Source organism: Ilyonectria robusta, assembly GCF_021365365.1.
Source record: "Ilyonectria robusta strain PMI_751 chromosome Unknown BGZ61scaffold_2, whole genome shotgun sequence".
Lineage (NCBI taxonomy): Eukaryota > Fungi > Ascomycota > Sordariomycetes > Hypocreales > Nectriaceae > Ilyonectria > Ilyonectria robusta.
In genome coordinates this window covers 1,524,477-1,543,727 of record NW_025764436.1, presented here as the reverse complement: position 1 = coordinate 1,543,727, position 19,251 = coordinate 1,524,477, and the positions used below count along the sequence as shown (strand labels likewise).

The 19,251-nt window shown below is 55.3% G+C and overlaps 8 protein-coding genes across 8 annotated transcripts; 6 read left to right on the top strand and 2 right to left on the bottom strand.

Annotated features, from left to right (window-relative positions):
- Positions 1–1,022: 1,022 nt before the first annotated feature.
- BGZ61DRAFT_441106 (uncharacterized protein) lies at positions 1,023–2,236 on the top strand. The gene is made up of 2 exons (XM_046244550.1): positions 1,023–1,537; positions 1,595–2,236. The coding sequence occupies exons 1-2, from the start codon at positions 1,386–1,388 to the stop codon at positions 2,094–2,096; spliced, it is 654 nt and encodes a 217-aa protein (XP_046110670.1). The 5' UTR covers positions 1,023–1,385; the 3' UTR covers positions 2,097–2,236.
- Positions 2,237–2,381: 145 nt separating this feature from the next.
- BGZ61DRAFT_87414 (ubiquitin-conjugating enzyme/RWD-like protein) lies at positions 2,382–3,974 on the top strand. The gene is made up of 4 exons (XM_046257171.1): positions 2,382–2,546; positions 2,615–2,709; positions 2,775–3,535; positions 3,585–3,974. The coding sequence occupies exons 1-4, from the start codon at positions 2,485–2,487 to the stop codon at positions 3,663–3,665; spliced, it is 999 nt and encodes a 332-aa protein (XP_046110669.1). The 5' UTR covers positions 2,382–2,484; the 3' UTR covers positions 3,666–3,974.
- A 308-nt stretch (positions 3,975–4,282) lies between these two features.
- BGZ61DRAFT_472260 (uncharacterized protein) lies at positions 4,283–6,213 on the top strand (the record flags this gene model as incomplete). Its single annotated transcript, XM_046248316.1, has 5 exons — positions 4,283–4,621; positions 4,742–5,126; positions 5,188–5,290; positions 5,347–6,039; positions 6,087–6,213. The coding sequence occupies 5 exons, from the start codon at positions 4,283–4,285 to the stop codon at positions 6,211–6,213; spliced, it is 1,647 nt and encodes a 548-aa protein (XP_046110668.1).
- A 178-nt stretch (positions 6,214–6,391) lies between these two features.
- BGZ61DRAFT_526897 (Ribokinase-like protein) lies at positions 6,392–7,354 on the bottom strand (the record flags this gene model as incomplete). The annotated part of the gene is made up of 1 exon (XM_046253028.1): positions 6,392–7,354. One exon carries the CDS (start codon positions 7,352–7,354, stop codon positions 6,392–6,394), a length of 963 nt encoding a protein of 320 aa, XP_046110667.1.
- Positions 7,355–9,670: 2,316 nt separating this feature from the next.
- On the top strand, positions 9,671–9,895 carry BGZ61DRAFT_441102 (uncharacterized protein). Its single transcript, XM_046244549.1, has one exon. It carries the CDS (start codon positions 9,697–9,699, stop codon positions 9,850–9,852), a length of 156 nt encoding a protein of 51 aa, XP_046110666.1. The 5' UTR covers positions 9,671–9,696; the 3' UTR covers positions 9,853–9,895.
- A 406-nt stretch (positions 9,896–10,301) lies between these two features.
- BGZ61DRAFT_553531 (cytochrome P450) lies at positions 10,302–13,075 on the top strand. Its single transcript, XM_046255548.1, has 10 exons — positions 10,302–10,619; positions 10,691–10,823; positions 10,896–11,233; positions 11,358–11,473; positions 11,628–11,717; positions 11,775–11,941; positions 12,016–12,038; positions 12,121–12,149; positions 12,239–12,456; positions 12,526–13,075. The coding sequence occupies exons 1-10, from the start codon at positions 10,421–10,423 to the stop codon at positions 12,692–12,694; spliced, it is 1,482 nt and encodes a 493-aa protein (XP_046110665.1). The 5' UTR covers positions 10,302–10,420; the 3' UTR covers positions 12,695–13,075.
- A 2,414-nt stretch (positions 13,076–15,489) lies between these two features.
- BGZ61DRAFT_489716 (permease for cytosine/purines, uracil, thiamine, allantoin-domain-containing protein) lies at positions 15,490–17,081 on the top strand (the record flags this gene model as incomplete). Its single annotated transcript, XM_046250246.1, has 4 exons — positions 15,490–15,635; positions 15,686–15,853; positions 15,925–16,326; positions 16,385–17,081. The coding sequence occupies 4 exons, from the start codon at positions 15,490–15,492 to the stop codon at positions 17,079–17,081; spliced, it is 1,413 nt and encodes a 470-aa protein (XP_046110664.1).
- Positions 17,082–17,383: 302 nt separating this feature from the next.
- On the bottom strand, positions 17,384–18,187 carry BGZ61DRAFT_526894 (dihydrofolate reductase-like domain-containing protein; the record flags this gene model as incomplete). Its single annotated transcript, XM_046253027.1, has 1 exon — positions 17,384–18,187. One exon carries the CDS (start codon positions 18,185–18,187, stop codon positions 17,384–17,386), a length of 804 nt encoding a protein of 267 aa, XP_046110663.1.
- Positions 18,188–19,251: the final 1,064 nt, after the last annotated feature.

Genomic DNA, 19,251 nt, shown 5'->3' with positions numbered 1-19,251 from the left:
ATCTCACCCAAACACATTCACCCAGTTCTTCGGGCCAAACCATGGTTGTGTATAGTCACAACCTGTTATACTGTGCTAGCTGCGGCCGGAGAGGTCAGGTGGCCGCCCGCATCCCCCTCCTTCATCGAACGAGCCCCGAGCGCGATGCATTGATCCATCGATCCATTGATCTTCCCTAAGGCGCGGACCCCCAAGAATGCGGGGGTTGTTACCACCCTGGTCAAGAAGAGATCCCAGGAGCAGCTCATCGCGCGGCGCCGTGTTTGTCTGGATAGATCCCCGGCCAGCCCGGTGTACCTACGGTCGACCTGCGGCGCCAAATTAGTTGATGCCCTGTCCTGTGCCGCGATTTCGGTGCGCAATTGCAAGGCTTTGTGAGATACCGACAGCAGTCCCCGCCCAAGGGATCGGGAAGTGCATGGGAGAAGTGCGGAAGCCCCGAATGGGGCTAACGCGTCTGACAACCATAGTCTCCCCGGTCCGAATGAGGCCTGCCATGGATTGACCCCATGTCGAGTCTTTGCGATGGAGGCGTGTCTGAGCGTCTCGGGAGGATTAGTTGCGATACGGGCCGCAGTGCTTGGATGTGTTGCCTATCCAAGGCGCAGCGTCCGAAGCAATCAAATCTGACTCAGAACGCCGGTCGCATTGGCAATGACGGCGGAGTGATAATGATACGTTGAAAGTACGAAGGGCGGCGCAAGGGCATCTCTGGGCGCCAGATCCCAGCAACTCAGCTGGCTCACCTAAGAACTCCGACGGCGTGGAACCAGCCCCTCATGTAACCTGCACCTGCATGAGGGTTGTCAGGTGTTCGACGCAGGTCGCACAACATGCGGCGAGAACTGGTGCGGCATGGATCCCTGTGACGACTATTGATGCGTGAAGCCGCAAATTGCTATGTAGAAGTCATCATTACCCAGCCCTGCTACCAGGGTCGCCTGTCGGCGGTCGTCGCCTCGTATTTGATGAGACAGCTAACCGAGTGCCTCACCCGTGAAGCTTTTCAGCAGGATGTATTCGTAATTTTAGACCTCGAAGCTGCAGATGACGTTGATGAACTAGGTCAATGTGGAGCACTGGGTACACCACGGGTAGATGCTGGCGGTTAGAGGCAGTGTATATTCACTTGAATACACTGTATCGCACACTGTCCGGGCCGGCCAAGACAGAGTTCCAGGCATCAGCCTCGATTGGGAGGCATACTCCGCCAGACGACATGTCGAATCTTGGAACTGAAGCCCTCACCAAGCATCAACGTCAGGCTCGCTAGCCCCAACACAGAAGTGATTCGACAACCTCCCCGCAACGCTCGATACCCCATTTCCGTAAGCGACGCAACTCATTTCCTTTGGTCAGCCACCGGCGCCATTCCGACATTCACAATGGCCGGCAAAAAGGGCGAGAACAGCAGAAAAGTTGCGGGCAACGCTCGCAAGGCGGATGCTGCGGCTCAAAAAGCCGCCGCTGAGAGCGCCCGTGTGGCAGCTGTCGAGGATGAGCAGTGGTCAAAGGGATCCAAAAACAACGCAAAGAAGTGAGCACGCGACGCAGTGGGACATGACGTATTATGCCAATCTGACATGACGCACAGGGAGGCCGAGGCCGCCAAGAAGGCAGAAGCCGCCAGAAAGAAGGCCGAGAAGGATGCCCTCGTCGCCGAGGAGGAGGCCAACACCCCCGGCAAGACCCCCAAGAAGTCCAAGGCACCCGTCAAGAAGTCGCGCGGTCTCGATCTCGCGCAGCTCGACGACGACAAGCCCAGTGCCCTCAGCGCCTCCGGTATCGACAACGCTCTGGATGCGCTGTCGTTGACGGGCGGCCCGAGCGAAGACAAGGTCGACAGGCACCCCGAGCGACGATACCCTGCGGCCTTTGCCAAGTACGAGGAGCGTCGCCTCCAGGAGATGAAACAGGATGGCAGCGGTGTCGGTCTGCGGATGGACCAGCGCAAGCAGAGGATCAGGAAGGAGTTTGAGAAGCATCCCGACAACCCCTTCAACCAGGTGACGGCTTCCTACAACGCTACGCGGGATGATGTGGCCCAGATCAAGGCCCAGGAGCAGGCCAAGATCGAGCAACGCCTCGGGCGTTGATTTTCGCGTCCGAGATTCACACGACCTGTGAGGGATAGCATTGGTGAAAATTTTACGACAGCGGAGGAACATATTCTTTTGAAATAAAGGACTGCCGGCCAGTATCCAGCTACTTGAAGAGATTTTGTCACGACCCACGACTTCTAAAAGCTCCTTTGTCTCGCCAGTCGCCGTGTAGTCGCGCATTGCGTAACCCCACCATAGCAACCCCGCCATCGGCCTTAGCAGCTTGCCTTCTGTCCGGCAGAATCGTAGACCGCCCCCACACACCGCCTACCCGCGTCGCAGGTATGCTATCTATGCATAACATCATCATCGCCAGCTGTCGCCAACGCCGCGCATCCCTATATCGCAGTCTTCGCTCGTGTAGCGACCGCACCGAAGCAGCATGGCTTCCCTCGAGATGGGGACCTTGCCGTCGCTGCGCAAACAGCAGCTACTCTCCGAGTTGTTCGTACCAAGTCCCCTTTCCTCAACACCTCCCTGCCCGTCCGCGCTGAGACTAATGGGGAGACCAGCGCCGGGCTGAAGCAGGCTTGCCCCGAGGGAATGTTTGTTAGTTTGACCCCAGGAGACCCGACTATGTGGTCTGGCGTCCTCTTTGTTCGAAATGGTGAGCCCTGTGGCTAGACTGCCAGCGGCTAGACAGCGAGCGTGCAAGACTGACCCTGACATCAGGCCCTTATGCCCCTGCCGTCCTCCGATTCCAGATCTCCTTTCCCGACTCCTATCCCCAGCTCCCGCCGCTCGTCACTTTCTCTTCCGACATGTTCCATCCTCTCATAACGCCCTTGACGACCTACATGTACACGACCGATATACAGGACAGCGGCACCGTGAGTGCATCTGATCAGGAACGGCTCCCCCCTGGCGGGTTCAGCCTGCGCCATGGCTTCCCCGATTGGTTCGGGCGAGGGAGGCGAAATGCGAGGGAAGCCAAACATGGCACCAGTCAGACAGGCGCAAGCCCGACACCTCCTCGAGGAACTGCTAGCAACCTGAGCACACCAGCATCAACCGCTTCTCCGGGGGGGGACTCACCGCTCTATATGCAAACCAGCAAGAAGGGGACTTCTGCATATGAAATATTGCGATACATTCGGGGCGCCTTTGACGACGGAAAAGTTCTTGACTCGGTGCCGTTGGCCGCGGCGGGCAACCCAGGAGCATGGCACGCTTGGCGAACTCATCGCCGAGCAGCGGGGAAATTGGCAGAAGATTCCGCTCCGGTAGAGGATTCTCAAGCCCACGATGGGGAGGATGTGCGGAGCGCCGACGGATCCCCGGGCTCAACCAAGCCGGCGCACCCTGCTGGAGCCCCTCGACAACCCGGCGAGTGGAATTGGGATGGCGTCTGGGAAGACAGGGTCAAGAAGGGAATCGCTGCCAGTCTGTCGGAGCCTGTTCTCTATAGCGCGGCTACTACACCTGATGATTTGGTAAGTCATGCCGGTCATTTCCCAAAGGCGCGCTTCTAACAACTCAAAGATACGATTTCTGGCGATGGAGGACAATGACGTAGATTCAGTGAAGGAAAACCTCAGACGTACCCTTGGAAGCACCGCATGAGCTCAAACTTGCTGGTACGTATTCAAGTTTCTTGCTCTTTGAGGATTGCCTTCCTTGAATTTTTGTTTCGGTCCAAAAAGCAGCTGCTACCCTAGAGACGAACGCGGAGTTATCTCGACGTCTCCTACCTACCTTGTCGATTATTCAAACCCCTTGCTTCTCGGTAAGAGCGTTACCGATACCCTATTATAGTCTCACTTCGTCGTAGTCAGAACCCAACCTTGCTTCTTCGTTTCTTCAACTCCATAAATCTTCATCGTCTGTTCCCAAGTATATGGATAGCAAGACATTTTCGCAGTGCGACAACCAAGAGAGACGTCTAATTGTTACCTGTCACATCATTCCCATTGATCACACCTGGCTCCTGGTCTTACCCACTGCATCATTGAGTCACTGCGGGCCCTCTGTTGGCATATTCATTTGGAATCAACTCCATCGCGCAGCTCGGAGTTACCGAACACCACCATCTCCCAACGTTCTCGACCCCAACACCGAGACCTCAAGACCCCAGGGGGGATTGTCCTAGCGTGTACTCGACAGAAAAATCATGCAAACACGTTAGCTTCCTCGGAAAACCGGCCCAATAATCAAACCGGGATCGACACCTTGGTCGCAGAATGACGTCCACAACCAGTGCACCGCCTCTCACAGAGCTCCACGCCAACGGACAGCAGATGAGATTTGACAAACCAAGCCCTTTGCGAATACCCAAGAAAAGCATCCATCACAAACAAGACGACATCTTCAGCTGCACGAGTGGCTCAAGTGATCACAGCGCTAGGGGTGGGTCAGATGCTTTGGACGCGGGTGATTTGCCCGTGATAGTAAGGCGCAGAAGGCCCGATGATGTCTACCAAGCGGTGGGGAAGGAGAACGACGCCGCTGATTACAAGTCTCACATTTCTCGCGGGGTGGAACATGATGGCCATTACGCCTTGCAGGAAGCCAAGCGATGGGTGTGGGATGGCAGCCCACCTCACCAGTTGGAACTCGGGCGATCTAGGCCTTTAACAGTTAGAAAAACACGACGAGGACGCATTGACGCCGCAAAGCAAGTTCATGAGAAGGATTCTTAGCGTGGATCTTCGCCTGCTGCCACGTTTTCAGCTAGTTGCGGCATCCGTCGGGCAGTGAAAGCGCGCCCCCCACTCTCCAACCTCCACGATGCATCTGCGGATGTCTCTTGGCTAGGGACGATTGACCAAAGCAAAACGTCGTCACCCGGCCTGCAAACTCTGGCCAAGGGCCTCGATCCATTGCGGCGGCCAGGGCCAGCATATGTGCTGGCCCCTTATGTTGAGGTCACGTCAGAGGTGGCCACTCTTGCGGCTGGGCAACACACCTGGTGGGCAGCCATCGAGGTCACAGGCCGACTCTCGCCAATTCCGAGCGGAGATGTGAACCTAAGGGCCGACGAGCGGTCAGAGAGTTGCATGGAGCCGCATGTTCACCACCAGCGAGGTTTGTGGATAGTGTGGACATGTCCGGCGTTTGAATTATGTGGTGCTAACCGGGTCTCCAGCGGAGATATTTGAATTCGGTAGCCTTTACGACCTCACTATTGAAGTATTACCCACTGGAAATTCATCTATTCTCCAAGTATTGCGAGAGCAGACCTTCCCGTGGTAGGTATGCTGGGGAGCTTGCGGGAGAGACCAGGGCGTGCTGACGAGTAGAGTAGCACTATTTGCCTGGGATCAAGCATTCTGGTTTTAGCCCAGATCCATATCGATCTCAAGACGACACCGCTAAATCGGAAATCATGGAGTGGGCACGTCCGACAAAACTCGGCAGATCTGATGGAGGATCTTGCAGCAGAACTGGGGGACGCTCGGGTGGGGTATTCGCATATCCGAGTATCATACCGTCACTCAGCTTTTCCTACCTACAGAGACGCTACCAGCGTTGGTGGCGGCGTGTCAAGCGTCCAGAGCAGGGTAGACACAGTCGCTACTGCATCTGTAAGCGTTCACAACAGCCTCTCGCCGTGGTCGCCTCCTCCAGCGCGAGTGCTGGAAGCTCTGTTTCCACTCATGCGACGACACTGGGGACTGACAAAGGCGAATGCGGCGATACGACAGATGGGGGACCATGGTTACGCGCCGCGCGTGATTGGCGAGGCAAATTCTCAGACATGGCCACAACTGGATGTGGATAATGATGCACATGAGGTTGTCATGCCGGTAAATTCCGCCCACACGGCACCGCCTGTGCCATTGAGACATGCGAGCCTCCAAAGGGATACCGGGGTCCGAGGACCCAGTGTGGCGATGGGCCCCATCAACGAAATGAGGCGAGTGACACCTAGAGCGACAACGGCGTCTTCGGGTAACTCTTCCCCGAGAAATGGTGAGATATTGTCGAGCCGTGGGCCGTCAGTCTGTGTAACGAGGTTGCGCACTCCTGATCTGTCACCAACAGGCGTGGGACCGCAATCTCAGACTCTCACACGCACGGAGCACCAGGGGAGTCGTCCAACAAGCGGGCTGTGGAAGAAGCGGTCGCTCGGGGCCGAGACTCTGAGGGGCTTACTGCCGGTGAGAGCTGATGTATCAATTGCGGCTCGAGATCAAGAAACTAGCAGAAGCGGGTCAGTGCGGGAGGGACAAGCAGCACAAGCCAAGGTCAGGAAAGACGCAGGTCGATGGGGATGGGGCGCGTGGTTCTAAAGGCGGAAACAGGGGTGTAGCTGTTTTTGCAGAATCAAGTCGATGGTTTTTTTATGTCTACTCTAGTTCGTCCCTCCAGGGAATGGAGACCTGGGCACCCTTCCGTGAGACAGTGATGGCGGCGGCCTTGTTGGCGGCGGCGACGGCGGTCTCGATGTCGAAGGGGCCGCCCTTGGCAGCGACGGCGGCAAGGGCATAGGAACCAACGAAGGTGTCGCCAGCGGCAGTGGTGTCGACGACGGAAGTCTTGGTGGCGGGTAGTAGGACACTCTTGCCAGCCTTGTTCGCAAAGTACACGCCGCGGCCACCAAGAGTAATGATGACGTTCTCAACGCCTCGCTTAATGAAGACGCCGCCCACTCGGACGAGACCCGCGAGGTCATCCAAGTCTGATTCGGAGCAACCCGCAAGGATAGCGGCCTCAGTCTCGTTAACGACAAGGTGGGCAAGTCCTTCATATGCGTCCGCAGGCAGCTCCTGCGCCGGGGCCGGGTTTAGAAGAACGGGGACGCTGGCAGCCTTAGCGGCCTTGAGTGCTTGCATAACAGTGTCAAAGGGGATCTCCAGCTGCATGATGAGTAGATCAGGGCGAGGATCGGGCAGGGTCTCAAAGTCCTGGGGGCGGAGCGAGTGGTTTGCCTCAGGGGAGAGGATGATGCGGTTCTGACCGGAAGGCTCGTCAACAACAATGATGGCGATGCCCGTCTTGTGATCCTTGCGAACAGAAACAGCATCTCCAGAGACGCCATAGGCTTGGAGACTGTCGACCAGAAGAGTTCCATAAGGATCCGCACCGATGGCGCCAATCATGGATACGGTAGCTGAAGGGTGGGACAAGTCAGAGGCGCGAGAGAGCTTGCCGCAAGCGACAGCCTGGTTGGCACCCTTGCCGCCAGGGGAGGTAGTGAAGTAGTTCGAGGTCAGGGTCTCGCCGGGAAGGGGGTGGTGGGGGACGTAGGAGACGAGGTCCATGTTGAGGGACCCCAGGATGGTGATTCGCGGGAGAGCCGAAGATGCCATGGTGAGCAGTGGCTGATCAAGGATCGGTGGCCAGGAGATTGTTTGGACGAGATGGCGTTTGAGACCAGACAATCTTATCTGATGATTCGCGATGGCCGAAGGCAGCCGAGCCGGGAAAGTCGAATCCGAGATGAGAGCAAACACGAGGCTTGGAGTCTTATTAGGACGGGACAACTCACACGGCAGGCGGAGTGAGGATCCGGAGGACAGCGAGGGCTAGAGTAGCCAATGACGGTGGCGCAAGTACAAGGCGGAGGGGGACTCGAGATGACGGAAGAGCTTGTGAGTAGCTTGTGAGGGGCTTTGTGCTTGAGACCGTGAGGTTGAGTTACCTTAAGTGCGGTGAAGGAGTGGGGTGAGTCGCCTCGTCGGGTCGGGTGGGTTTAGTGCGGCGGGGTCATCGTCGTTACGGAGAAGGTGCCCCACTGAGTACATCGGAAAGTACATACGGACTGGTGCTTTCCCGAGAATTCAACCGGTGACAGACGGTGACAAGGACATAATCTAGGGGGAAGCTAGGTAACTTGGACAATTCTGAATTCGGCTCCGGAGGGCGTCAACCCCTGGAAGCTCAACGAGAGGCTAATAGACAGCAGATGTCAACGTACTCGCTGCGCTACCGGGAGCGTTACGCAGCAGTGACAAAGTATGGGCAAATCCAGTTCCTTTAGGCCGTGGATCTTGCCAACTCCTGCAGGGTCAGGATCAACGAGATGGGGTCTTCTTTTCTATTTCCTTTATTTTTCTTGCCTCTCTTCTCCTTTCTTTTCTTTTCTTGCGCCACTTCGCTTGCGCCTTCAGCCCAGTGATTGGCGTACAGAGTTCCCCGATTGATGATCAGGCTCCATTGCCAATATTGACTGATCAACCTGTTTCACCTCGGCTCCTTTGGGGCGCTCAAGCCTTGTTTGTTAGTGTCTCCGGCGGACCTTGCAGCTGGGAAGGAAAAAGAAAAGAATGACGGTGATATAGACGGGGATACAGGGCCGATGCTACCTGGCCGGACGAGCCCTGGACAGGAGGTGGGGGCACAGGGGGCAACAACCGGTAGGGCTCGTGTTCTAGAAGCATTCCGCCATGGAGGTGAGAAGACAGCGTACAACTCAAGCATCAGAGCAAAAGCGAGGGGTCGGGGATCAAATGATGGTCGCGTGTGCTGGCACAACCAGGTCGCTGGGAATTTCTGTTTCCGTCACTGCTAGTACTCCCTCATTCCCCTTTCATAACCTGCCTACCTACCCAGGCACCTAGCCACCACGTGGATGAAGGAGCCAGTGGAGGGGTGGACACTATGACATGCTTGGGTGTCATCTGGCTGGCCCGTCTATCATTTCGTTTTCCCACTCTCTTTGACCTAAAAGTTGTCGGTCCGGCCGATGAATCGGCGTATCCTAACTAGTTAACTTACGACGGGAACTAGGCCGGGCCAAACAAGTCTGGGAGCTTGGGGCCTCTTGTCTGAACGCTCGGGTCACCACACAGCGCCATGGCCATCTGTATTCTCTTTTCTCTTTTCTCCAAGCCTACTGCACATCCAACGTCCAAAGTACTGCTTTATCGCACGTTCACAGTACCTCGTGTGTGGTTGGAGTTGTCCCAAACCCGCAGGATCTGAACTTGAACTTGAACGTGAACTCGCATTAGTGGATGAACTACTAATATCCACTAAAATGGCAGCCATGTCGGGACTCGGGTCGGGTAAATAAACCATTACCGTCCACGTCAGGCCCCAGTTTTCAGATTCGGACGCACATGGCACGTACATTCCGCATTCCACATTGCATTCCGTCCCACTCACACGCTGACAACAGCACTGCAGCCAAACTGCACCAGACTGCGACTATCATAGGGCGCCGTCCCCCCCGTGACGACGAAGAAACATGACGCAGGGCGACGAGGGAAAAAAGAAGAAAAAAACGTACAGCGTGAGCACAGCCTAACGCGGCAACCGCGCTTTTAGCTCTGCTTCCCTAGCGGCTGCTCCTCGTGCGTCTTCCCTCATGTGCATCGTCCCTCGTGTGAGCCCGGTTTTCCGCATTTCCGTCCTCTCGGGGGCCGTTGCGTGAGACACGGTCCAGAATAACCCGAGATTGGCCACACAGATTTGCAGATTCTCCAACATGGAAAAGTTGACCTCGGGAAATGTCTCTACTTTGGACACCGTTGGAGGGCCGCCCTTGGACTCCATCGTGAGGATTCCATAGTGGACTCCATTGTATGTATGCCCTCCAGCAATTGGGGCCACAAACCATCCCAAAGACACGCCATGTGGTCCCCAGATGGTCCCCATGTGATCCCCGATGTCGCCCCAAGTGGTCCCAGCCGGCAGATGGGCCTGTTCAATGCAGACTTTGGCTGACCCATCCGTCAACATCGTGCCTCTCAACCTCCGCCAAGCCATCCGAAGAGTAGTGCCGCAGACCAAAAATGCCGGTCATGACAGAGCCCACCCACTCCGCCCAGTCTTTCTGTCTGTCTCTGGGAGACACGTATGTTGACTAGACACCTGTCGCCAGTGCTTGAGATGTAGCTGCGAGTCTGATTTGTAACTCAAGTTTCGATGCGTGAGACAGGCCCAAGTCGGTGCGCTCCGGAACCGCAACCCGGCCCAAAGTCCGAGCCCTCGAGTAAGTCGGCACCTCCCTGGGTAGGTAGGGAGGCAGGGAGGCATGTACCTGCCTTGGTGGTTCCTACCTCATGAATCGCGTGCAATGATATGCAGCCGTAAGGTACATCACGTACCTGCCTAGATAATTGGCGAGGAAAGTGCTAAGTAGGGCGAGTGGCCACTACACTAGTAAAGAGGAAGGTCCAACCCAGTCCAGTCCAACGAAGCCATCCCCAGCACACAATCACTTGCACATTCGACCCAATTCACTTCAATCATATCAACCCCCCCCCCCAAATCGTTCAACTGACTTGGAATCCCTCGTCCTCAGGCTCTGTAGAGAGACCAGACCTCTCCAACTTTGTAACCTGGCCAACTCTCCAACACTCCAGCCTTTCTGCGCCCCCCCTTCGGCTCCAGCCCTCCAGACTCCCTAGACTCCTCCCAATTCAGGCGTCATGGAGCTCATCTTTTCCAAAGTTCTCGTCGAGTTGGGCATCATCTGCATGATCGCCATAGTTGTCATAGCCCACTGGCGATCAAAGCCTACGCTTCCTCTCCCTCCTGGACCTCCTGGAGAGTTCCTCTTGGGCCATACCCGTGTGATACCCAAGAGCAATACCGCAGGAACCTATGCAAGGTGGTCAAGGGAATACAGTGGGTCTTCTCATCTTGTTGGGCAGCTTCATAATAGTTTTGAGAGTCTCTAACGCGAATTGGAATCAAAGACTCAGATATCATCTATGTCAAGTCTCTTGGTCGCTCTATTGTCGTCCTTAACAGCGCCGAAGCAGCTAGGGACGTCCTTGAACGGAAAGGCGCGAACTTCTGTGATCGTCCTAAGTTTACCCTTTTGGAAGTGTAAGTAGTCTTCCCGTTTCACAATACCCCTGTCCCTGTATCACAAGCCATTCACACGTACGGTTTGGATAGCATGGGTTGGGGAAAGACCCTGACCTTTCTCCCCTTCGGCGAGCGATGGCAGATGCACCGGAGGGTGCTTCAGACTTCGTTCAGCAACACAAATGTACGAAAGTGGCATAAACTTCAGATGACCGAAGCACGACGAACAGTTCAAAACATTCTGCGTCGCCCTGATGGTTGGGAAACCTCTCTTCGTCGGCTTGCTGTGGCCATTGTCCTCCAAGTGAGCTACGGGACTGAGGTTCCCAATGACGATGATCCGTACATTCAGATCGCCAACGACGCTATGTACGCCACTGGCAATGGCGGTGCTCCAGCCAACAGCCTCATCGATCTGGTACCCCCTGGTACGTAATTCTTTCTCCTCTTCTTCCTTTTTCTCCCTTCCCTCTTCCCTCTTCCCCCTGTTTTGGTTTCCCTGCAGTGTGATGGGGAGAGCGCCTAGGTAGCAGTCGATTCTGATTCTCGCAGCTCGCCACCTACCAGATTGGCTTATTCGGGACTGGTCCCTTCGATTTGCACGACAATGGCGGTGGGCTATCCAGAAACTACACGACGTCCCGTTTGACGTTGCCTGGAAGGAACATGTGAGAGACCATCCGCCTTTTTTCATCTTACCCCTGAGTCGTATTTACGTCCCGAGAGTGTGATAGAGATGTGACAGAGGCACTGACGGCGGCGGTCAAGGATAATTTGGACGGCAATACGTCGCTAGCACACCAACTGCTGAGCGTGTACAAGTCCAACGAGGCGCTTGGTAACAAACAAGAGTGGTCGCTCGACGACATCAAGGGCGCAGCGGGAGCGGTTTTTATTGCGGGGGCCGACACGGTAAGTCAACCCGGCGAGAGTGCAATTGATTTCGATTACTCAACAACAGACTCTCAGACCTGGGCGACCTGTGTGATTTTTATCCTTAATATGGTGCTTCACCCGGAAATCCAAGAAAAGGCCCGGAACCAACTCGATTCGGTCATTGGCACCGACAGGCTGCCGGCGTTCTCGGACCGGGGCTCCTTACCTTACATCGAACACATTGTCCAGGAAGTGTACCGGTACGTCTGCCAATGTTTGTTTGAAATGTTTAAACACGAGGATGGGAACCTAGACTGAAGGATTGTCTCTATAGCTGGTCGCCCTTGGCGCCACTAGGTAAGCCTCCCATTTCTGGGTTGTCCCAACCCTGCCACATACATGGTGGGGAGCGCGTATTGACGAGGCCGTGCAACACCAGGGATCCCTCACAAGTCGCTCCGGGATGACGTATACCAGGGCATGTTTATTCCCAAAGGTAAGTGTACGCCCAGCCCAGCCTCTATGATCAATTGTGACTCACTTTTGGGTGCCTGCAGGGTATGAAACTTGGCTTACTGCCGTTCCCAACCCGTCAAACGACGTGGATGAGTCTGATAAGCTCCAGGACCGTGGTGTATGCCAACGCCCATGCCATGGCGCATGATGAGCGGATCTACCAGGCGCCCCACGACTTCAACCCCGATAGATATGAGCCGCTGGCAGACGGCGGGCCGGGCGAGCCATTCCCCGTTGGGAATTTTGGGTTTGGACGACGGTACGTAGTGCACAGCCTCAAACACAGTGGGGGATTTCATCCCTGGACAGTCTCGTGCTCACTCTTCAGGGTCTGTGTCGGTCGTTTTCTCGCCGACAATAGCGTCTGGATCATGGTGGCCACGATGCTAGCCACGCTCGAGTTCCGCAAGAAGCGGGATGGCGCCGGAAATATCGTCGAGCCGCAAGTCTCGTTCACCAATGGCGGCACCTGGTACGTTTGCATCCTCCCGGCTTGATGCCCTCATGGTCTGGAATCTCTTCGTATGGCTCCAATCCCTTGTCCACGGCCCCTCGGCCCCTCTGCCCCCTCTGCCCCCTTCATCCCCACAATCCCCATGCTTGTTGGTGCTGATACACTTTGCTGACATGGGTAATGGGGGAAAATTTAGCCATCCCCAGCACTTTGAGTGTTCCATCAAACCCCGGAGCCCCGAGGCCTTGGTTCTCGTTGGAGCCAACTAGTATAAAAAGGAATAGACACTGGGTAGCTGCGTTAGTTAGCCTTTAGTATCGTCCGCTGAACTGGAACCCCGGCGGCATGGTAAAGCTGATTTCTGCGCTCGACAAGGCGGGTCCCGAGTCAAGGCGCACACTGGCGTTGAGTTCTCAAAAATCAGAATTCAAATTTCTTCTCTCATTGCGACATCCTGCTAGATCCAATCGTAGATTTGGCCCGTAGATGCTCGGTCGTGATCTAGCCTGGACGGATTGGTCTGGGCTCAAGTCGACCTAGCGACTGAACATTTGACTCTCCCCCTTTTTTCATTTCTTTTCTTCGTTCTCGCTAAACCTCCCTTTCATCCCATTCTCAGTGGCCGGTGTCGCCGGACTACTGCGCAGTAGCTGGTAGAGACCATTGCCATGTGGCGGACAATCAACAATGCAACCCCCTGATCACACTAAACCCAGGCTGTGCCAACAAAGCAACAAGCTAGTGGCCGACTGATCCATTCTCAAATCCAATGGCTGGGATACTAGCTTTCTCATTGCATTTGCACAATGCCGGCAGAGATCACCAGGCGCCGTTTCTGACTAGCCCCCGTACGATGCCCCGGGAAAAGAAAAATCAACCAACCCGGCCTCTCCCAAGACTCCGGGCTAGAAGGGGTCCTCTCCCAGAACCCTGACAGGTCCACGCCAACCTTCCCGCGCTATCCCAATGTCAATCGGAAGTCAGATCTGCGCTCTAGGAAGCGCCGATGCCTCAGACAGCCCAAACTGGGTGCTGATCAGCAGTTGAGGAGGATTGTTGCGTCCCAGCGAAGCAGCGAGAGAGTGTCTCCCCCCACGGACGTAGAATGATGAATCATATTATCATGCCGCTGCTGCTGCCCGAGTAACATTCGTCTTTTTTTTTTCTCTCTCTCGCAACTACATGCAGCATGTAAATCGCGCACAGGTGCTGGATCCAGAGATTTCACACAAGCCAGGACGGCATGTAGCCACTGCGTCCAAGCGAGCCTTTGGATTTGCATATCTGCCATCCCACTCACCCTTACACGCCCCCAAGGGAATGGCGCAGTGACACCGTAACTGGAACCACATATCAACGCCCTCCCACTTGGTTGCGTTTGCTGGTGGTGTGTTCCTCAAGCTGGCACGCTGGTGGCGGTGTGACCGTGTGAGTTGGGGCTTAACGTAGTTGACCCGTTTCGCGAAGAAGGGGAGAGGGGACGCGAATCGACTTGATTCTTGGTCACATATCGCCTTCCTGGCTTCTCTCGTGGGACTTTCCTGGCCAAGGGGAGGTTGTCCTTTGAGACATATGTACCATTCTAGCTCAATTCCGGCAGCTTGCCTTGGTGTGGTCAAAACCTCAAAACAAGGACTGGGTAAGTTGTCTGGATAGTTCCCCGCCCCCTAAGCGCACTAGTGTAGATGGAGAACCTCTTGGTTGCACAAAAGGATGAGCCTAGATTGCGACGAAGCCTCCCCGCCCCTCACCAGGTTGAGTGAGGGTCAGAGATCGTACGGAGTGGACAGCTCGGCAGGGACTGCGCCTTTGACATGCTTATTGAGCAAAAAGTGCATCGAATGTGCACACCTGCAAGACGTCCCAAGAGTACCATCATGGCCTCAGAATGCCCTCATGCTTACGGGACCCTGCACCTTGACTCGGACCGTTGCATCGATTCATGCTTGTCGGGTCCACCTGACCACAGCTGCAATCCGGGCCGCGGCGCCCTGGAAGTTGAGCCTAGGGTTCCGCCGTGGCGATCACACTGACATGTCTGTCGATTGAACTTCGGGAATAATGCAAGGAGTCGGGGCGGGGGGTCACGGCCATGCTGCCCTGACCAGAGACTTCGTTCGTGTCGGTGTGAGACGACAGAGGAAAGGAGGTCGAATGGAAAATTGTCCGATGCCGCATGGGCAGGAACACCCTGGGCGTCAAATTAAATCATTCTGCCAGGAAGTGGCGAAACGCCGAGTGGCACCCCAAGTGCAGGTCTCAACATAGTGGCTCTGAGTCGCCAAGCTGCTGCATGCTACACAGATTTTCAGCGACATGACCAGTCAATAACAAGGAGACTTGGTGCAGGACACGGACTCCTCGTCTCAATTCTGTTGAATGATAGCTTAGTGGGAACCGCAAGCAATGGTTGATAGCTCCTGCGTCGGCCGAACTAGCCAGGTTGGCATGACCCAATGCACATCAATGACAGACAGATGATAACACGAGATCCAGAGCGGTGGGAACAGTGAGCCAATGTGAGTGAAGCAGCGAGATGAATGGTCCCGGATTCATCTGCCTGCATCCTATGTTGGGTTAAAAGGCTCACAGCCGTGCGTTATTGTCCGACTTCATCATTTCCCTCATCTTTGTATAAATCTTGTTGACGGCCAAAGTTTTGGGAAGTGGACCATGCGGCCAACACTTTCCAAAATGAAAGACCAGGCGACGAACGTTGACGGCGATTTGGAGGCGAACCAGGGACCTCATCCTACCGGCCAAGTATTGCCTACTGATGTCCAGGCCAGCAGAGACACCGGCGATGGCAACAGCAAGATGTCTGGGAAACAAGGTCCCATGACCAATTCAAGGTGGTATCTGAAACTCCTCGACTCCGGCTTCGAAGAGAATGGAATCAGGCCCGTTCCACCAGAGGAACGAACACAGACCGAATACAACGAACTGTTCACCGTTTTCTTCACCTGTCTCCTATGCGTGTTGCCGTAAGTTGTCCCCTCCCCGTGCCTCAAGAGAATGATCTTAGCAACGCTAGGTTGCCAACGGGTGCTCTTGGAACAGCCGTGTATGGGCTGAAACTCCGAGATGTATCGTTGATCATCATCTTCTTCAACATCATAACTTGTATCCCGCCGGCATTCATCGGAATCGGAGGAGTTCAAACGGGCATGCGACAAATGATCCAGGCTCGGTATTCGTTTGGGTAAGATTAATGCACACTCGATGTCCGATCATAGTATGGCACGAAGCTGACACGAAAGACGCTCAATTAAGGCTTTTCTTTGGCATGATCCCACTTCTCCTCAATGCCGGGACCGTTACTGGCTTCACTCTTATCGGATCTATTGTCAGCGGACAGGCTATCGCGGCAGTGAACCAAAGCGCCCATGTTAGTGTGAATGTCGGTATCGGAATCGTCTGCGCTCTGAGCTTCGTCACGGCGTTGCTAGGATATCGAGCCATCCATATGTGGCAACGGTGGCAATGGCTACCCAACTTGATCGGGATTGTCATCGCGGTTGGGTGCGGAGGCAAACATCTCGTCCACCAGGCCGATGCAGGGCCGGCAACAGTAAAAAGTGTCATCGGATATGGCAGCTTGATGGCTGGATACTTCATGACCTTTGGTGGGACAGCGTCCGACTTCACCGCTTACCACAATCCAAGCGGATCCAAGTAAGTAGTTTCCATCCATAAAGCCCGTGGGTGTTTGATGATGCTGACAAGTATCAAGTCTCAAGGTATTCACCTATGTGTATCTGGGGCTGCTCACCCCTTCCACGCCACTTCTCATCCTCGGGGCAGCGATAGGAGGTGCTCTACCTAACGTTCAGTCTTGGCAGACAGCGTGGGATTCATACGGGATCGGGGGCGTCTTGGCGGAAATGCTTGAACCCGCCGGTGGATTTGGGAAGTTCGTGCTCGTAATTCTCGCACTGAGCGTCGTCGGAAACATGGTTTTGTCGAATTACTCGGTCGCCCTTTGCCTGCAGATGCTCCTCCCCATCTTCGCCAAGGTCCCCCGGTTTGTTTTTATATTCGTCACGATGGCCATCATGATCCCTATGGCCATCTATGCTGCAGCGGAATGGGCCACCTCGCTTGAAAATTTTCTGAGCCTCATCGGATACTGGGCTGGGTGTTTTGATGCCGTCGTCATCGAGGAGCTAGTGGTGTTTAGGAAGTCGGACTACACCACATTTGACCCACGAATCTGGAACAAATGGCGGAGTCTTCCTCCAGGATTTGCGGCCATTGGTGCTTCACTGGTCAGCCTTGCGGTGGTAATTCCTTCGATGGATACGACGTGGTATTCTGGGCCCATTGGCGAACACATTGGCGACATTGGATTCGAATCGGCATTCGTCGTCACAGCACTCGCATACTATCCGTTGCGCACATTGGAGATCAAGTGGACAGGCCGCGTCTGAGAATGTGAGGCCGAAAGGATGGGTAGCGGGACCGAGGTCAATGTTGGGATGGAATAGGACGCGGTAGGATGGGAAGGGTCGGGGTCTTGAGGGCACGATCGGGAGTATCAAAGTAGAGGAGTGGAGGAGCGGCGGAGCGGAGGAAGCTTGCCCTGGTATCGGTCCACATGATGTGGGAGAATATGTTGAGTAAAGAGCTCGTAAAAAAGATGGAGGATACAGAAGGATCAATGGAAAGAAGAGTGTTGCCAAAAAGAACCAGGGTCGGGAGCTCAAGATATTTATACGGACGGCTTCCGGCACTAGGGATGCAGCTTCCCACATAAAACGACGTCTTCGCCAAAGGGATGCCATGACACATCCGATAGCCTTGCAACCGGGATGGGAATGCCTGCGGAGTCGTGGGTGCGATCTGGAGATACGACGACACCCCCTTGGCCTAGCCAGGTGGGTGCAATGGTGACGATGACGGAGTCAACCAGGGCGTGGAAGCTTGGGTCCAACAAAGAGTTGATGATTTGGCCACCCCCCTCAACCATAACGCTCAACAAGCCTTCCCGGAACAACACGTCAAATACGACGTGCCAATCAAAGCGCATCCTCCCACCTGGACCAGATGAGGTGGCTGCTAGGGGAATATACTTTCCTCCAAGTCGTTCGAGGAGGGCGACGCTCGCGGCAGGCAACGACTGCGCCTCCACTGCGGTCAGGACGAAGGGGGCTAGGCCCTGGCCAAGGCGGGCAAGCTCGAGGACCTTATCCGCGGCGTCAGGAGTCCAGCGAAGATGGGGGTCAATGATGATGGGACGGGGCTGGCTTGCAGCGCCCGCGATGCGGCAGTTCAGAGCAGGCGAATCGGCTAGGAGGGTGGAGACCCCGATGAGGATGGCGGCATGGCGTGAGCGGATGTAGTGGGTCATAGCTTTGGATCCGGGCCCGGAGAGCCGGGTCCGAACGCCGGGGGCAAGGGACAGGGACGAGTCAAGCGATGTTGCAAAGGTGAGCGTGACGAACGGCCGGGATGGTGTTGTTGAGGGCTCTGGCGGAGGGAGCCGAGGCTCTAACAGAGTCGCAGAATTGGCGGGCAAAGTGAGAAGCTCGGTCATTTTGGCAAAGTTGTGTGGTTAAGAGCCAAGAGGAAAGAAGAGGGGAAAATGAAATAACGAGGAGAAAGCAGCCGGTGTCAATGCGCGCGTGTGGTTCCTGAAGGAGAACTGGTATCTGAGGTGAGTGGTTGAGAGAGGTTCACGCAGGCGTCGAGGAAGATGCCGGCGGCAACTCGGCTGTGGCTGGCTACGTCCAGAACAACGCATGCACGATGAGTCGATGGCGACGCAAGCGAGGCGGGCTTGGTGCAGCTTGGTGCAGCAGCCCTGTGCGATGACGATGGACCGCTCGTCCTACATACACGAAGGTAGTCAGCGACCAATGCATGCAAGGCTAAGGATTGAGGGGCCTGAGAGGGTTGACTGTTACCCTTCTCACGCTTTGGGCGGATGGTTCCGGGGCCTGCTGTGCAATGAAAAGTCGGTGTTCGGGGTGGGAATTCGTCGGAGAAATTGAATTCGATCTTGCATTTCCGTTTCGAGGGCTCTTGCCCAACCGAATTGGCGGTCGCCGTGTGAGGCGGATCCTGGGAGGTGCGACCCACTCCCCAAGTGCCACAGCCCCCTGTAGCATCCCCTGCACTGCTGGACTCCTTCCTTCTTCAGCGTCGAGCACACCTGCCCCCGTTACACCAGCCAGCCACCACAAGATCCAACATCAAAACTCTCCGGGTGTGCATTACGCTCATGTATACCTGGATCACAGCTGCTCTATATCAATACCAATACTGTCCAATTGGATGCAAGGGTTTCTACTCTTCTTCTCCTTGGCATTTAGCCCGATTCGCCTGCCGCGCCTCCGTCATTACCCTCAGCCGAAGCCATCCGTCCCAAGTCCAAGCTTCCACACACACACACGATGTAGTGCCGAGACTCCACGGTGAAGAGACGCGCATCAAATACACCCTTCCATGCAAGCCATCCCACGCAAACCAACTGTTTGTTCTGTTTGATTCTAGAGCTGCAGAAATGCTCTCTTTCGCTTATATCGTATACATTTGCTCCAGTATGCTACACCGGGTTGGACTGTGCACCCAATAATCACTACCTACGCAGTTGGTTGC

Bases quoted from the DNA above. Each gene is read 5' to 3' on its own strand.
- BGZ61DRAFT_441106 (XM_046244550.1), top strand. From the start codon at position 1,386: ATGGCCGGCAAAAAGGGCGAGAACAGCAGAAAAGTTGCGGGCAACGCT. The intron at 1,538-1,594 runs GTGAGCACGCGA...CATGACGCACAG, and splicing joins TCCAAAAACAACGCAAAGAA to GGAGGCCGAGGCCGCCAAGA.
- BGZ61DRAFT_87414 (XM_046257171.1), top strand. From the start codon at position 2,485: ATGGCTTCCCTCGAGATGGGGACCTTGCCGTCGCTGCGCAAACAGCAG. The intron at 2,710-2,774 runs GTGAGCCCTGTG...CCCTGACATCAG, and splicing joins CGTCCTCTTTGTTCGAAATG to GCCCTTATGCCCCTGCCGTC. The intron at 3,536-3,584 runs GTAAGTCATGCC...AACAACTCAAAG, and splicing joins CTACTACACCTGATGATTTG to ATACGATTTCTGGCGATGGA.
- BGZ61DRAFT_441102 (XM_046244549.1), top strand. From the start codon at position 9,697: ATGCAGACTTTGGCTGACCCATCCGTCAACATCGTGCCTCTCAACCTC.
- BGZ61DRAFT_553531 (XM_046255548.1), top strand. From the start codon at position 10,421: ATGGAGCTCATCTTTTCCAAAGTTCTCGTCGAGTTGGGCATCATCTGC. The intron at 10,620-10,690 runs GTGGGTCTTCTC...TTGGAATCAAAG, and splicing joins AAGGTGGTCAAGGGAATACA to ACTCAGATATCATCTATGTC. The intron at 10,824-10,895 runs GTAAGTAGTCTT...CGGTTTGGATAG, and splicing joins AAGTTTACCCTTTTGGAAGT to CATGGGTTGGGGAAAGACCC.